The 16270-nt window shown below is 34.4% G+C and overlaps 1 protein-coding gene across 2 annotated transcripts; it reads left to right on the forward strand.

Moving 5' to 3' along the window:
• Positions 1–401: 401 nt before the first annotated feature.
• Positions 402–14286, forward strand: LOC143237745 (uncharacterized). 2 transcript variants are annotated; one of them, XM_076477304.1, is made up of 3 exons: positions 402–634; positions 12671–13007; positions 13918–14286. In XM_076477304.1, the coding sequence occupies exons 1-2, from the start codon at positions 562–564 to the stop codon at positions 12967–12969; spliced, it is 372 nt and encodes a 123-aa protein (XP_076333419.1). In that variant the 5' UTR covers positions 402–561; the 3' UTR covers positions 12970–13007; positions 13918–14286. The 2 variants fall into 2 exon arrangements, with proteins under 2 accessions (XP_076333419.1, XP_076333427.1); XM_076477312.1 differs by lacking the exon at positions 402–634 and adding an exon at positions 11014–11163.
• The last annotated feature ends 1984 nt before the right edge of the window (positions 14287–16270 follow it).

The raw sequence follows: 16270 nt of genomic DNA on the forward strand, positions 1-16270 counted from the left end.
TGTAGGCCTATACTTTGATTTAAACAATTTTGTAACATCTACTTCGTTGCTTAGTAACATTCAGTATCTTAGTTTTTAAATTAATTAGGCGCAACTTTAATCTCGTTCGAACGAAACAAAATAAGTCCTCCCACGTGAGCAGACGTTTCACACAAAGACTTTCGTTTCGATTCGCCGTGCGCGTGGGCGAAAGTATCGACTTCGAAATATTCAGCGGACCACTCAGTAAACGTTTCTTTAAGACGTCATTTATTGGGAGTTGATGTGTGTGTATATTTATAAAGCACCTGTGAAATAGCTAACAGATGTAAAAGAGCTGCCTAGTACGGAGAGCTGAAATCGCATCCCTTGGTTCATCATCAAGCACGTGCTCCAGGCTTGCGTGCAGTCAAAGAAAAAAATATTACTGTCTCCTCAAGTTTTGAGTAAAGATAGACGTTCTTCAGAAACTAACAGTAACTTTAACAAGAAACAAAAGCAACTGGTTTTAAGAAATATTTTGTAGTTAACAAATTAATTTCCATTTATTATAAATAATATTGCTGACTAAAGGTCCGAAGGATGGCCAAAACATGCTCCTCTCTGGCTTACATCTTAAAATGGACGGTTTTAGGCCTTATATTAACCCTAACAGGTTGGTCATTTCTTTCTTTTGTGTTAATTGTTTTACTGTGTCTTCTATTATTTACTACATAATAAAAGAAATGTAAGAAATAATTACTAAATTAACATAAGATATAGATCTGTTAAGAACTTTTACTTGACCAATATTTGTTTAAACACGTTTTAACACTTACGGATCTCGAGGTTGCTAAGCGCAAAGCTACACAATGAGTTATCTGTACTCTGTCTATCACAGGAATCAAAACCACAATTTGAGCACCATAAGACTCTAGGATTACCGCTTAGCTAATGAACGGGGAGGGCTTTTAATTTCTTTGCTCTCTACAATAAATGTTAAATTGGGAGTACTTAAAAACCGATAAACGTTGTGTTACAGTAACGTATGAAACAACGTGTGTAGATAATACAGAATTATTTGCGTTACAGTAACGTATGAAACAACGTGTGCAGATATTAAAGAATTATTTGTGTTACAGTAACGTATGAAACAACGTGTGTAGATAATACAGAATTATTTGTGTTACAGTAACGTATGAAACAATGTGTGTAGATAATAAAGAATTATTTGTGTTACAATAACGTATGAGACAACGTGTGTAGATAATAAAGAATTATTTGTGTTACAGTAACGTATGAAATAACGTGTAGATAATAAAGAATTATTTGTGTTACAGTAACGTATGAAACAATGTGTGTAGATAATAAAGAATTATTTGTGTTACAATAACGTATGAAACAACGTGTGTAGATATTAAAGAATTATTTGTGTTACAATAACGTATGAAACAACGTTTGTAGATAATAAAGAATTATTTGTGTTACAGTAACGTATGAAACAACGTGTGTAGATAATACAGAATTATTTGTGTTACAGTAACGTATGAAACAACGTGTGTAGATAATACAGAATTATTTGTGTTACAGTAACGTATGAAACAACGTGTGTAGATAATAAAGAATTATTTGTGTTACAATAACGTATGAGACAACGTGTGTAGATAATAAAGAATTATTTGTGTTACAGTAACGTATGAAACAAAGTGTGTAGATAATAAAGAATTATTTGTGTTACAGTAGCGTATGAAACAATGTGTGTAGATAATAAAGAATTATTTGTGTTACAGTAACGTATGAAACAACGTGTGTAGATATTAAAGAATTATTTGTGTTACAGTAACGTATGAAACAACGTGTGTAGATAATAAAGAAGCTTATTTGTGTTACAGTAACGTATGAAACAATGTGTGTAGATAATAAAGAATTATTTGTGTTACAGTAACGTATGAGACAACGTGTGTAGATAATAAAGAATTATTTGTGTTACAGTAATGTATGAAACAATGTGCGTAGATAATAAAGAATTATTTGTGTTACAGTAACGTATGAAACAACGTGTGCAGATATTAAAGAATTATTTGTGTTACAGTAACGTATGAAACAACGTGTGTAGATAATACAGAATTATTTGTGTTACAGTAACGTATGAAACAATGTGTGTAGATAATAAAGAATTATTTGTGTTACAATAACGTATGAGACAACGTGTGTAGATAATAAAGAATTATTTGTGTTACAGTAACGTATGAAATAACGTGTGTAGATAATAAAGAATTATTTGTGTTACAATAACGTATGAGACAACGTGTGTAGATAATAAAGAATTATTTGTGTTACAGTAACGTATGAAACAAAGTGTGTAGATAATAAAGAATTATTTGTGTTACAGTAGCGTATGAAACAATGTGTGTAGATAATAAAGAATTATTTGTGTTACAGTAACGTATGAAACAACGTGTGTAGATATTAAAGAATTATTTGTGTTACAGTAACGTATGAAACAACGTGTGTAGATAATAAAGAATTATTTGTGTTACAGTAACGTATGAAACAATGTGTGTAGATAATAAAGAATTATTTGTGTTACAGTAACGTATGAGACAACGTGTGTAGATAATAAAGAATTATTTGTGTTACAGTAATGTATGAAACAATGTGCGTAGATAATAAAGAATTATTTGTGTTACAGTAACGTATGAAACAACGTGTGCAGATATTAAAGAATTATTTGTGTTACAGTAACGTATGAAACAACGTGTGTAGATAATACAGAATTATTTGTGTTACAGTAACGTATGAAACAATGTGTGTAGATAATAAAGAATTATTTGTGTTACAATAACGTATGAGACAACGTGTGTAGATAATAAAGAATTATTTGTGTTACAGTAACGTATGAAATAACGTGTGTAGATAATAAAGAATTATTTGTGTTACAGTAACGTATGAAACAATGTGTGTAGATAATAAAGAATTATTTGTGTTACAATAACGTATGAGACAACGTGTGTAGATAATAAAGAATTATTTGTGTTACAGTAACGTATGAAACAATGTGTGTAGATAATAAAGAATTATTTGTGTTACAGTAACGTATGAAACAATGTGTGTAGATAATAAAGAATTATTTGTGTTACAATAACGTATGAAACAATGTGTGTAGATAATAAAGAATTATTTGTGTTACAATAACGTATGAAACAATGTGTGTAGATAATAAAGAATTATTTGTGTTACAGTAACGTATGAAACAATGTGTGTAGATAATAAAGAATTATTTGTGTTACAATAACGTATGAAACAATGTGTGTAGATAATAAAGAATTATTTGTGTTACAATAACGTATGAGACAACGTGTGTAGATAATAAAGAATTATTTGTGTTACAGTAACGTATGAAACAACGTGTGTAGATAATAAAGAATTATTTGTGTTACAGTAACGTATGAAACAATGTGTGTAGATAATAAAGAATTATTTGTGTTACAGTAGCGTATGAAACAACGTGTGTAGATAATAAAGAATTATTTGTGTCACAGTAACTTTTGAAACAATGTGTGTAGATAATAAAGAATTATTTGTGTTACAATAACGTATGAAACAACGTGTGTAGATAATAAAGAATTATTTGTGTTACAATAACGTATGAAACAACGTGTGTAGATAATAAAGAATTATTTGTGTTACAATAACGTATGAAACAACGTGTGTAGATAATAAAGAATTATTTGTGTTACAATAACGTATGAGACAACGTGTGTAGATAATAAAGAATTATTTGTGTTACAGTAACGTATGAAACAACGTGTGTAGATAATAAATTATTTGTGTTACAGTAACGTATGAAACAACGTGTGTAGATAATAAAGAATTAATTGTGTTACAGTAACGTATGAAACAATGTGTGTAGATAATAAAGAATTATTTGTGTCACAGTAACGTATGAAACAATGTGTGTAGATAATAAAGAATTATTTGTGTTACAATAACGTATGAAACAACGTGTGTAGATAATAAAGAATTATTTGTGTTACAATAACGTATGAAACAACGTGTGTAGATAATAAAGAATTATTTGTGTTACAGTAACGTATGAGACAACGTGTGTAGATAATAAAGAATTATTTGTGTTACAGTAACGTATGAAACAACGTGTGTAGATAATAAAGAATTATTTGTGTTACAATAACGTATGAAACAATGTGTGTAGATAATAAAGAATTATTTGTGTTACAATAACGTATGAGACAACGTGTGTAGATAATAAAGAATTATTTGTGTTACAGTAACGTATGAAACAACGTGTGTAGATAATAAAGAATTATTTGTGTTACAGTAACGTATGAAACAATGTGTGTAGATAATAAAGAATTATTTGTGTTACAGTAACGTATGAAACAACATGTATAGATAGTCATTTATCACACTTTAAATATCCTCGTCTCAGTTTCAGTTATCCTATCTGGACATTAGTTTCCTTGTTTTAGTTATTTTATCTGGACATTAGTTACCCTGTTACAGTTTGAGTTATCTTATCCACACTTTAGTTACCTTGTCTCACTTTCAGTTATCTTATCCGGACAGTAGTTACCTCGTCTATGTTTTATTTACCTCACGAAGTCTATTTCGGTAATAAATGTTTGTGGCTACCTTGTTATAGGTTCCTTTACCTCGTCTAAGTAGTAGTTATTATGTTTCTTGTAGTTATCAGTTATGGTAAATACGTTTCAGTTGTGGCTGTTCTTTCATAATTTTATATATTGTAGTTAGGTTTTAGTTAGTTGTTATTTACGTTCATTGTTAAGTTTTGTAATAATGTTTTCACTAACTGGCGTGTAGTTTATTTTCAGTTTTACCTTCATATCTAAACCAGATTCTCTAAAACAAAATTTGAGAAAAGCAGAAATAAAGTAATAGAATTCACAAACTTTGTCTACGATATCAAACAGAAGATGTAAATATGTCCTGGTTAATGTAAATATCGAAAAAAGCCTTTTTTATCATTTGGAAGATTAACAGACTTTAACTTTATTGATTTAAATTACCGTACACACTTATAGTAATTATTATAAATTGTAGTTTATATAAACAATGTTTAGAACTGATCAAGTCAGTTGGGAACTTATCACCGTAAACCAATACAGAACGTTCTTTCTATAGTCGCACTCAAAGAGCAATTGTTTGATTGATCAAGTTTTAATTTGTGTTAAAAAGAGTATCGCTATCACGGTTAAGCCTAAATAATAACACAATAAAGATGGATGAACCCGCTTGCAATTGTAGCGCCAACATTTTCTTTGTTTTCGAATAAAGCAAAATTGTTAAGTTTACTTAAGCCTCGAGAGTCTTTATTAAATCTAATATGTAAACAGATTTATTAGATAAACTCCTTCACATAACTAAATTTATAATGTGTTTTTCTACTTTCCTTCATGGAATATAAAAACAAAGTAATTAACGATAATACATTCGTTCTTCTGCACTGATGAGAATTTAGCTATTTGCCTGCCAGCTTTATATCAAGTAAAAGTTTCGTGTGGATGCTCTTGTGATCAGAAAATGATCTCTGCGGGTAAAACACGAGATCCTCAATATGCTATGTAATTTAAATTATGAAATGTCGTCGTTCTAAAATAAATATCTTTGATTAATTTCGCTAAACGCGAGTAAAGTTTGAAACGTGTGTTGTTTTTATTTTAATAATGATTTCAACATTCGTACAGTAGGCCTAAGGAAAATCTCGTTTTCAGCGAGACTTGAACTGTGCCAGTTTTTCTTTATAAGTGAACCAAGATAATTTGGAAATAGCCAGTCTTGAATATTTGATCATTAATTAGTAAAATAATAATATTAGTCTTGAAAAAAAAAATTTCAAAAATCCCCGCGAATAGCCTTACCGTTATGGTTATCTTAACATTCTGTTTTATGCCCCAATATATATATATATTTTTCCTGATACTTATAACAATGCTACACGTAAGTTTTTAAAGAAGAGACGTTGAAATTTGTGACCTTAATTATTTTAAGTTAAATCTTTATGCTAGTCCGTAATTTTGAATCACTGACAACACTATCCGCCGTACAAGGATTCAGTCAGGTCCTTTGGTTAAAATAATAGGTTTGTTTGTTTGTTTGGGAATTTCGCACAAAGCTACTCGAGGGCTATCTGTGCTAGCCGTCCCTAATTTAGCAGTGTAAGACTAGAGGGAAGGCAGCTAGTCATCACCACCCACCGCCAACTCTTGGGCTACTCTTTTACCAACGAATAGTGGGATTGACCGTCACATTATACACCCCCACGGCTGGGAGGGCGAGCATGTTTAGCGCGACGCGGGCGCGAACCCGCGACCCTCGGATTACGAGTCGCACGCCTTACGCGCTTGGCCATGCCTAAAATAATAGGATTAAGTATCACTTATAATTCGGTAACAGCTGCGACTGTGTAGCGTGTTTAGTGGCGTCACGTTCCGAACAGACGACCTTACGTAACGCAAACCGACACGTTAACCACTGGGTCCTAGATGTTCTATAAAGGTTTTAGTTGAGTTTGGCCTTGTGTAGGCCACTTAAGAGTTGTTCATCTATAAGGTTTAAAACTAGTGTTCTTAATTAACAATAATGAATCAGTCGTTTGTTCGTTTGTAGTTTAGCACAAAGCTATACAATGGGCTCGGTTTATAGCTTTAAGTCCGCAGACATACCGCTATGCCACTGGAGGCTATGATTAAGGAAACATTGATATTTATATTCCTATTTTATTAGACAACTTGGAAGCAACACTAAGACTGAAACACACGTCACTCATTACTCCATAATATTTTACAAGTTACTCAAACCAACGGTCTTTTTAAATTACTCTGTCTTTCTTTCAAAGTACATACGTCTGTGGCAGCCACTTAAGTTACACTTTCATTTTTTTTCTATCTTTATAAACACGCTCATCCAAGTTATACTTGCGTTATCTCTGTCTGTATAAATATGAGACAGTTAAAGGACAGTGTTGGAATCTTCTATGGGACTACTGTCTTGTACATTCCAACACTGTCACGAATTCTTTTCGAAAGAAGTGAATGAAATTTACTATATTTCAACGAGTTGGAGTTTTTGTAAAGATATTCATTTAGTAATGTTCTGTTAGACCTGAGAACATTTGTTGTGTTTAACACCAAAACATTACCACGTGTCCCTGATCGTTTTCAACATCATAAAAAGTTATGTCTTTTAAGAATCTTTCAATGGCTGAGATGTGTTGAGTGTCAAAGTTTCCTTTTGTTCCTTCAACGTTTCACATTATAGGTAATGTTTATCTTCTAAATTTTCAAGCTTTCTCATTCTCTGCTTTCACAATACGGAAGCCTCGTGACTGGTGAAACATCGTCATTGGTTCCAAATAATCTGATTTTTTTCCAGAGCAAACAGTTCCGATAAATTTCCTGATAAGCAAAAACAAACAGTTTATACGACTTCTCGACACAGGGGGAAGGAAAACTGATACCAGTAAAGACAACATTCGTGACGAGATGTGAGACAAAAAGAAGGAAAACAAATTATGTTTTTGTATTTCACACAAAGCCAATCGAGGGCTATCTGCGCTAGCCGTCCATAATTTAGCAGTGTAAAGCTAGAGGGAATGCAGCTAATCATCACCACCCACCGCCAACTCTTGAGCTGCTCTTTTATCAACGAATAGTGGGATTGACCGTCACATTATAACGCCCTCACGACTGAAAGGGCGAGCATGTTTGGTGCAACCGGGATTCGAACCCGCAACCCTGAGATTACGAGTCGAACGCCTTAACCACCTGGCCATAAAGCCCAGTTATGTGTTTTATGACTAACTCGCTAACTCCTCGTGTCTGTATTCATGATGACTTCGTCAGATGCCTGTAAAAATCAAGAAATAATAGGACGACACACCAAATCTAAGGTAACACTGTTAACTCTCCCTAACTTGTTTTATCAGCTACATGATATTCACTACTAGCAGGTAACTTAGACAGAAGTTCGTCAGCTGAAAAATACACACATACACTGTGACAATTAGGCTTAACTAGCAGCAGCAACCGTTTCAAAATCATTCTCGCGGGTTATCTTCTTTCAATACATGCTGGCTGAACAGCCCATCTAACAGTGACAGTGTATTTCCAACTAAAGAATCTGTTATACAGTATTTTCTGACTAAAAAGCATATTTATTGGTATCTTTCGACTAAATATCTTAAGAATACCAACCGATACTTTACGGGACAGGCTGTTCTTCTTTTAGTATCTCTAAATATATTAATACCACAACTATTAACCGTTTTAAACTTAATGTCACCCCCTCGGTGATAAATTGTAATAAAACTGTAGTTTTAAATTAAAATAAAAACAATTATCATTTTTAAATTTTGCGAAGCAAACTAAAGTAATGACACAAAGTTGTACAAAATAACTTATCACGCACCAGAAAAAAACGATTTTATTCTAACTACAAAACTGGATGTATCACCTTAACCCTTAAAACAGACACATGCCTAACCGTCGAGTTTCAATCAAATCATTTTTTTAGAGTACGATTAGTCGTTTTTTCTGTAAATAGTTTTCAGAACAGTTATGCCTTCCATATTGGTTTATTATATTTCACAGACCGTAGCATTTCAAGTGTTAGGGTAGAGAAGTGTGTGTAACAAATGGGAATAATTATGTTTAACAGGGTGTTAAAATTAATACATTAGTTGTGTTGTAGTGTGTGTAATAAATTGGAATAATTATGTTTAACAGGGTGTTAAAATTAATACATTAGTTGTGTTGTAGTGTGTGTAATAAATTGGAATAACTATGTTTAACAGGGTGTTAAAATTAACACATTAGTTGTGTTGTAGTGTGTGTAATAAATTGGAATAACTATGTTTAACAGGGTGTTAAAATTAATACATTAGTTGTGTTGTAGTGTGTGTAATAAATTGGAATAACTATGTTTAACAGGGTGTTAAAATTAATACAATAGTTGTGTTGTAGTGTGTGTAATAAATTGGAATAACTATGTTTAACAGGGTGTTAAAATTAATACATTAGTTGTGTTGTAGTATGTGTAATAAATTGGAATAACTATGTTTAACAGGGTGTTAAAATTAATACATTAGTTGTGTTGTAGTGTGTGTAATAAATTAATGTTATTATTTTGACAAGCAATATTGACTTTTATTACATTCATTTACTGTACACGTTGCTTGTTGTTTGTATGAATTTCACGCAAAGCTACACGAGGGCTATCTGCGCTAGTCGTCCCTAATTTTGTAGTGTAAGACTAGAGGGAAGGAAGCTAGTCATCACCACCCACCGTCAACTCTTGGACTACTCTTTTACCAACGAATAGTGGGATTGGCCATCACATAATAACGCCCTCACGGTTGAAAGGGCGAGCATATTTGGTGCAATGTGGATTCGAACCCGCGAATCTCGGATTACGAGTCGAACGCCTTAACGACCTGACCATACCAAGTCCAGTTAGTTTCACACACGACAAAAATATTACAATACGAGGGCTGTTCAAAAAATACGCGGACTGTTTGAATTGCGCGGCTCCAGTTGGTTCCAGGGGAATCCGCTTTGTGTCGCTAAGTTCGCACAGATCAGCTGATTACGATGCCATTTCCCGACTTCAGATATCTTCATTTGTGTATTAGCTACGCGGTTTTAAGTGAAGTGCGATTTTTTCGTTTGGCGGATTTCAGAATGAATGACCTGAAGGAGCAACGACTTGCTGTGAAATTTTGTGTTAAACTTGGAAAATCTGCGACTGAAACTTGTTGCTATGCTTAACACGGCTTACGGTGATGTTGCTATGAAGCGTACAGCATGTTTCAAGTTGCATGAACGTTTTAAGGATGGTCGACAGTCCATTGAAGTTGATGAGCGTCCTGGACGTCCTTCCACGTCAACTGACGACCCACACGTCGACAAAATCAACACCCTAGTGCGGGCAAATCGACGTCTGACTGTCAGGAGCTTGCTGAAGAGTGTGGGATATCAGTTGGATCTTGTTACGAGATTTTGACCGAAAATTGCAGATGCACCGCGTTGCTGCGAAATTTGTGCCTCAGAACTCGTGAGTTTTGGCCAAACACTCGATCACTGTTCTTCCTCACCCCCCTACTCACCTGACCTTGCTCCTTGCGATTTTTTCTTGTTCCCCAAACTCAAAAGACCCTTGAAAGGAAGAAGATTTGAGACGATTCCCGAGATTAAGGCAAATGCGACGAAGGAGCTGGAGGACATCACAAAAGAAGCGTACCAGGACTGTTTCAACAAGTGGAAACACCGTTGGGATAAGTGTGTGCGTTGGGGAGGAGAGTACTTTGAAGGGGTCCCAGACCTGTAACTTCTAAATAAAGTACATTTTGTTTTATGACGTCAGTCCGCGTATTTTTTTAACAGACCTCGTATGTATCAGTACCTTCTTGAAAATGCTAGCATAGTTTTCAGTAGACTCTGTAGGACACTACCATACCCCTCACTAGTCATTGGTAGTTAATTACTTGGCATATATGTAATTCAGTATTAACAATTCACAATTAATTGTCTGTAAATATATTTCTTCAAAAATATATTTAAAATACCCATCTCACCCCCCAAAATATCAGTAAGATCATGGTAGATTTCTTAAGTTATGATATAGTTCACCAAAATATCAGAAAAGCTTTATCACCTTCCACACCATCTTTTCTCTACATGACTTAATAAAACAATCGAGCTCCCTGATAGCTTAGCAACAAGTTTGGGGCTTATTACGCTAAATTTAGTGGTTTGATACCCGCTTTGGGTAGAGCACAGATGACCCATTGTATAACTTTAGTTTTAAATGGTAAATTTGCCAAGTCTACCAGGTAAATGTTGGTTTAACGCCTAAAATAAATTTCTTTGTAAACGTTAACTTGAAGATGGAAAAAGCAGTTGCTAACATTTCGTTTCTACGACAGTTTTGTAAACACACGACTTACAGATAAATTTCCTAAGGTTTTATCCTTGCGAAACGACTTTTCTGTCGACAAAACAAACACTTCGTTAGAGTTCTGTCAGCTATTAGAGGAGCAATTCGTCTGTATTATTAGACACGTAGACAACGAATCATTTAGAATTAAGTCCCTGTTGACGAGAGTTTGGTGTTGGAAATCCATGAACAAGGATTATTTACATACGATCGTTTCAAATAATATTTATGGTAAGAGAACGTGATCGACGTTATTAGAGTAGAATACAAACACGGTCTTGTTTAAATCACTAGTACGTGGCTTCCGTTGCATTCATTATGCCAACTGAATGTGGCAGATAACAACCGTTTTTTTGTTTCGCCGCGTACACAATCAAAATAAACGCCCTAAGACGTAAATAGGTTATGTTTGGGCGTTTATTAACGACCTAATCTACTAGCTCATTTAGTTGGGCGAAATGTTAATAAAAAAACAACAACAAAAGTTTGTTTTTTGTTTTCGAATTTCGCGAACAGCAACATAAGGGCTATCTGCACTAGCCGTCCATAATTTAGCAGTGTAAGACTAGAGAGAGGGCAGTTAGTCATCACCAAGCATCGTCATCTCTTGGGCTGCTCTTTTACCAGCAAATAGTGGGATTGACCATCACATTATAACGCCCTGACGGTTGAAAGGGCGAGCATATTTGGTGCGATGTGGATTCGAACCCGCGTACCTCGGATTACGAATCAAACGCCTTAACCCACCTGGCCGTGCTGGGGCCCTAAGATGGTTTGGAAATTACTAAAATTAATTCATGTTTCTCATCCCTATAATTTATGATTTAGTAACTATATCAGTTTTAATAATTATTAACTGTATACTTAATTTCATAATTCATGTTTCTCATCCCTATAATTTATGATTTAGTAACTATATCAGTTTTAATAATTATTAATTGTATACTGAATTTCATAATTCTGTTTCTCATCAATTTCTGCTATAAAACGAAACAAACTTTCAAGTTTTATTTCATCACGTTACAAGTCTGTAACCATTATGTGTTAGTTATTGAGCGTAAAGCCCGTTATTTAACGTTATAAGCAGCTAGATCGCTCCGGCATGGCCAGCTGATTAGGCGTTTGACCTGTAATCTACTGGTCGCGGGTTCCAATCCCGTCACACCAAAGATGTTCTCTCTTTAAGCGATGGGCGCGTTATAATGTCTCAGTCAATCCCACTATTCGTTGGTAAAAGAAGAGCCAAAGAGTTGGCGGTGAGTGGTGATGACTAACTGCCTTCCCTCTACGGCCTGAAACTGCTACATTAGGGGCAGATAGCGCAGATAGCCCTCATGTACCACCTACACTTACCGCTCAGGTGTTAGGATCACTTCCGACGGTTATAGATGTTACCTTTAATTTCTTGGGAATGATTTTGTGCCACGTCTTAAAGCGAAATATTAAAATTAGATTTTTACAATAATTTGATTGGTTTTTTTTCGAATACTCGTACGAAGCTGCACAATGGCCACCTACACTAACCGTCTCTGATTTTAAACTAATTTATTAAACGGAAGACAGTTGTTCAATAGCACCTACCGCCAATTTTTGAGTCACTATAATCGAATAGTGGGAGTTAAACAAACCCTTATAACGAACCCGTGATCCTGAGGTACGGCACGCAAAACGGTAGACATTTGTTGTCTGGCATTACTGTTTCACAGCCCATACTAACCATAAAATATTTCTTTTGCAGTGGCGAATCTATCTAACGATGACGGCACTCGTGTAGATTCGATGAACCACCGTTCCCGGCAAGTCTTTCCTTCAGTTTCCAACAAAAAACTTTACTTCCGGGGAGCCATCCGCCCAAGTGGAGACCAACTTCAGAAAAACCACGAGACTCCACAAAACCCCGAAAATGATCGAATCCGTTTCAACAGTGGTCAACCGTGGAGTTTTGAGTCGGCTATTCAAAAGCGTGGTCAAGCGTGCATGAAACAATGCATTGCTCAAAGGGTCCTTCACCCAGTCCAGTGCTACTCCTTATGTTAACACCAGGGCAATCGCAGTTGTCGTCTTAGATCTCTTAGGTAAGTACCAAAAGGACATCTTATAGAAGTTTCCTGCTGCTGACACGCTACTTTGTTGTTCATAATAATGATACTGATGTTTAGCCTGATATTCGATTAATTATAATGTTTTATTGTTTATATAGTTACGGTTCAAACAACAACTCTTTCACTAAAGATGGACAGAACTGTAATTTTGCTGGAGTCCTATAGTGTTGATATTTTGCCAAGACAGTGGTTATTTTGTTAGGCTCAACAATGTAGATAGTTTGCTGGAGTTCTAGACGGTAGTTAGGCCTGGCATAGCTAGGTGGTTAAGGCACTCGACTCGCAATCCGAGGGTCGCGGGCTCAAATTCCCGTTACACCAAACATGCTCGCCCTTTCAAACTGTGGGGGCATTATAATGTAACGTAGGTAAAATAGTAGCCCAAGAATTGGCGGTGGGTGGTGATGACTAGCTGCTTTCCCTCTAGTCTTACACCGCAAAATTAGGGACGGCTAGCGCAGATGGCCCTCGTATAGTTTTGCGCGAAATTACAAACAAGCAAACATAGTGGTTATGTTGGTGGGTTGATTTGAGTAAGGTGGCTTCATTGTAAAGCTCAATCAGATTATTGTTTTGTAATTCAACTCAACTATAATTTTAAGTTTAAAAGAGAGGTGTTGACTGGTGTTTATATGTTGTTTTGTGTGTTGATAAAACAAACATGCAATTAAACCCCAAGAAGGAGCAAACCTCTATTATCTGAGGAGTACGGAATCGACCCTAAAATGGTATAGTATGCTTATAACATTGTTTATAAAGACTTCGGTGGATATACTAGATATAACTGAATAGAAAACAAGTGTCCACAATGAAACAATATAAGTACTTAATGTTTTATTGAGTCATAAATTTATTTTAATTATCTTATTATTATTATTTTTAGTGTCCTCTTCTTTCCAGTAGAAATGAAGTTATTGGTTTCTGATGTGATTCAATATTAAGGAAGTTTTGTGCTTCAGTTGATAAACATCCAAACTAAACTGGATGCTCTCGGATATGACGCACATATCGCGATATCGTAATTTCAAAATGAGAGAGATGTGAAAAACCTTACAGTTTAAAGAAAACCTACAACTGTTTAGCCAATAGAATTGTAATGTTTTTACTTCCTAAATAAATATTTTCCTCAATCCTAAATTTAAAAAATGGTAGAAACTGATTGATAGCGTTAGGTTTATTTTATTATTAGAACAATTGCATAGCTGTATGTTTGGTTGTGAATGTACCTGTGAATAAAAAGGTGTCTATACCACTTGTTGTTGTAGACTAGTTATTTATAAAGATAACATGTATTGTTTCCTCAGTCAACCTATTGCTTGAAATACCAAAGAGATTGTTTAGATGTAGAAATACATTTCTTATACTGTTCGTCTCCTTGTATTGGTTGTTCTTCTAAACCGTACCTTTCAACTTGTAAGACTTACTTTTATCTTTTAAAAATGCGCAAACTCGGATGATTCTAGTAAAGACAATGAAAGTAACTCGCATTCTGAGTTTTCCCAACATGCAAGCACATTACAAAACGAATTTTGGGGTAATTTTCTTACATACAAGTATTACTTTGCGATAAAATGTACAAGTAACCCTAACATGTTTGTAAATCATAATGAAGAAATAAAACGCAAAAGCTTTCATCCTAGCAAACAAAGATCGTAAACAATCGGTGACATATATCCTTAAATAGAATATTGTAAAGGATTCTGCATCTCAGAACGGTTGGTATGGGTATTAACACTTAATAAATGTTTTAATATCCATTCCAGCCGCCGTCCTGAGATAAATTTTATATCAAATGGGTTTCTCGTGATCAAGACCTACTTCATCAGTCAAATGTTGCATAGTGAGAGACGTTACTAACAGTGAATGTAATTTGCGAGAACCAACCAATAATCAAACTACATTATTTCACCACTTTATTAAAATTAGAAGGTAAAATTCTTCTGCAAAACCAGGTTAACGATACCGTAAAACTTCAGAACAAACGTCACTATTGAGATATAGTTACTACTTGTCTGACCACAACCATTCTTTGCACTGCCTGTGTAAGTTATTTTCACAAGTTGCCAGAAGAGGGCAGTAAAGTTTTAGTTTGTGGATTTTTTAACTTGTTGAAAACGATATTATTTTTTAACAATGATTAATGAAAATGTTAAACACCAAAACAATACTTCTGTGCATTTTCTAACATCCTTATAACTGAAGCGACAATATAAAAACACATTTCACAAGAAAAACTAAAATTTAAGTAAAACGACAAAATATTAACGAGTATAACCGCTATTTATTACATCATTTTGAACAGTTAAAATATTTATTTAGCTGCACATGCGTAGTCTAAATTAAACCCTGCACTAATATTTCAAGGACAACTTTTAAAACTTAGTATATATTGTTGTTCTCTTTCATACTTAGGATCCTGTTTTATGCATGTAGTGTCATCTATTGACGACAATGTGAACGATAATTAGGGAGGTGCAAAAAAGATTTCTAAGTCGGTATTAGTAAACTTTTAGTTTTACTATTTTATAATTCCGTTATCTTCTGAAGATCTTATTTTAAACAAACTATATTTTTTTAAAACTACCTCACACCCATGTATATTTGTTTGGCTAACTGCAAATAAAAATGATTGCCATCATTACTGATAGGGGAAGGTACCAAACAACTCGATGGTTTTGAAATAGGGTTAACGTTTAGTACAAGACGAATTCTCTTAGTATACATACATAAGTTGAGGACGTTACATTAACACGATTTTGGTCCCCACTGAGGACTCGCAATCCACGCCTTCATATTTGGTCGCGTTCTATCTGACGACTTTGCACACTCACAACAGTCCTGCAGCGTAATTGTTTTATTTTAAAATGTTCTATCACAAGGTTGTTACGTCCAAAGCACGCCACTCATCCTTGTTGCTTTTTTTTAATCCATTTAGTATACGAGGTCAGTTTAAACTCTCCAATCACACAGAGATCTAAGACTGCACACTAGAGGTTGAGAAGTCACTCCAAAATAAATCTAAACTTTTTAATTTATAGTTCAAAACACTAGATGCAACATATTTTTTTCCTTCTTTAAGAAACTGTCGAATACAATTACGTCAAGTCTGATACTTACAGTCACTGATTTTAGATACAGATTTCTAACGAATGTGTTTGCGATGTAAGACTGCTGATAAATACCACGAGATATAAACCACCAACAGAAGCTTAAGAATCGAGCTTAATTTTGCCTGC

Source organism: Tachypleus tridentatus, chromosome 2 (genome assembly GCF_004210375.1).
Source record: "Tachypleus tridentatus isolate NWPU-2018 chromosome 2, ASM421037v1, whole genome shotgun sequence".
NCBI lineage: Eukaryota > Metazoa > Arthropoda > Merostomata > Xiphosura > Limulidae > Tachypleus > Tachypleus tridentatus.

Coding starts and splice junctions, on each gene's coding strand:
- LOC143237745 (XM_076477304.1), top strand. CDS start 562: ATGGCCAAAACATGCTCCTCTCTGGCTTACATCTTAAAATGGACGGTT. Junction 635..12,670: donor CCTTATATTAACCCTAACAG/GTTGGTCATTTC, acceptor TTTCTTTTGCAG/TGGCGAATCTATCTAACGAT.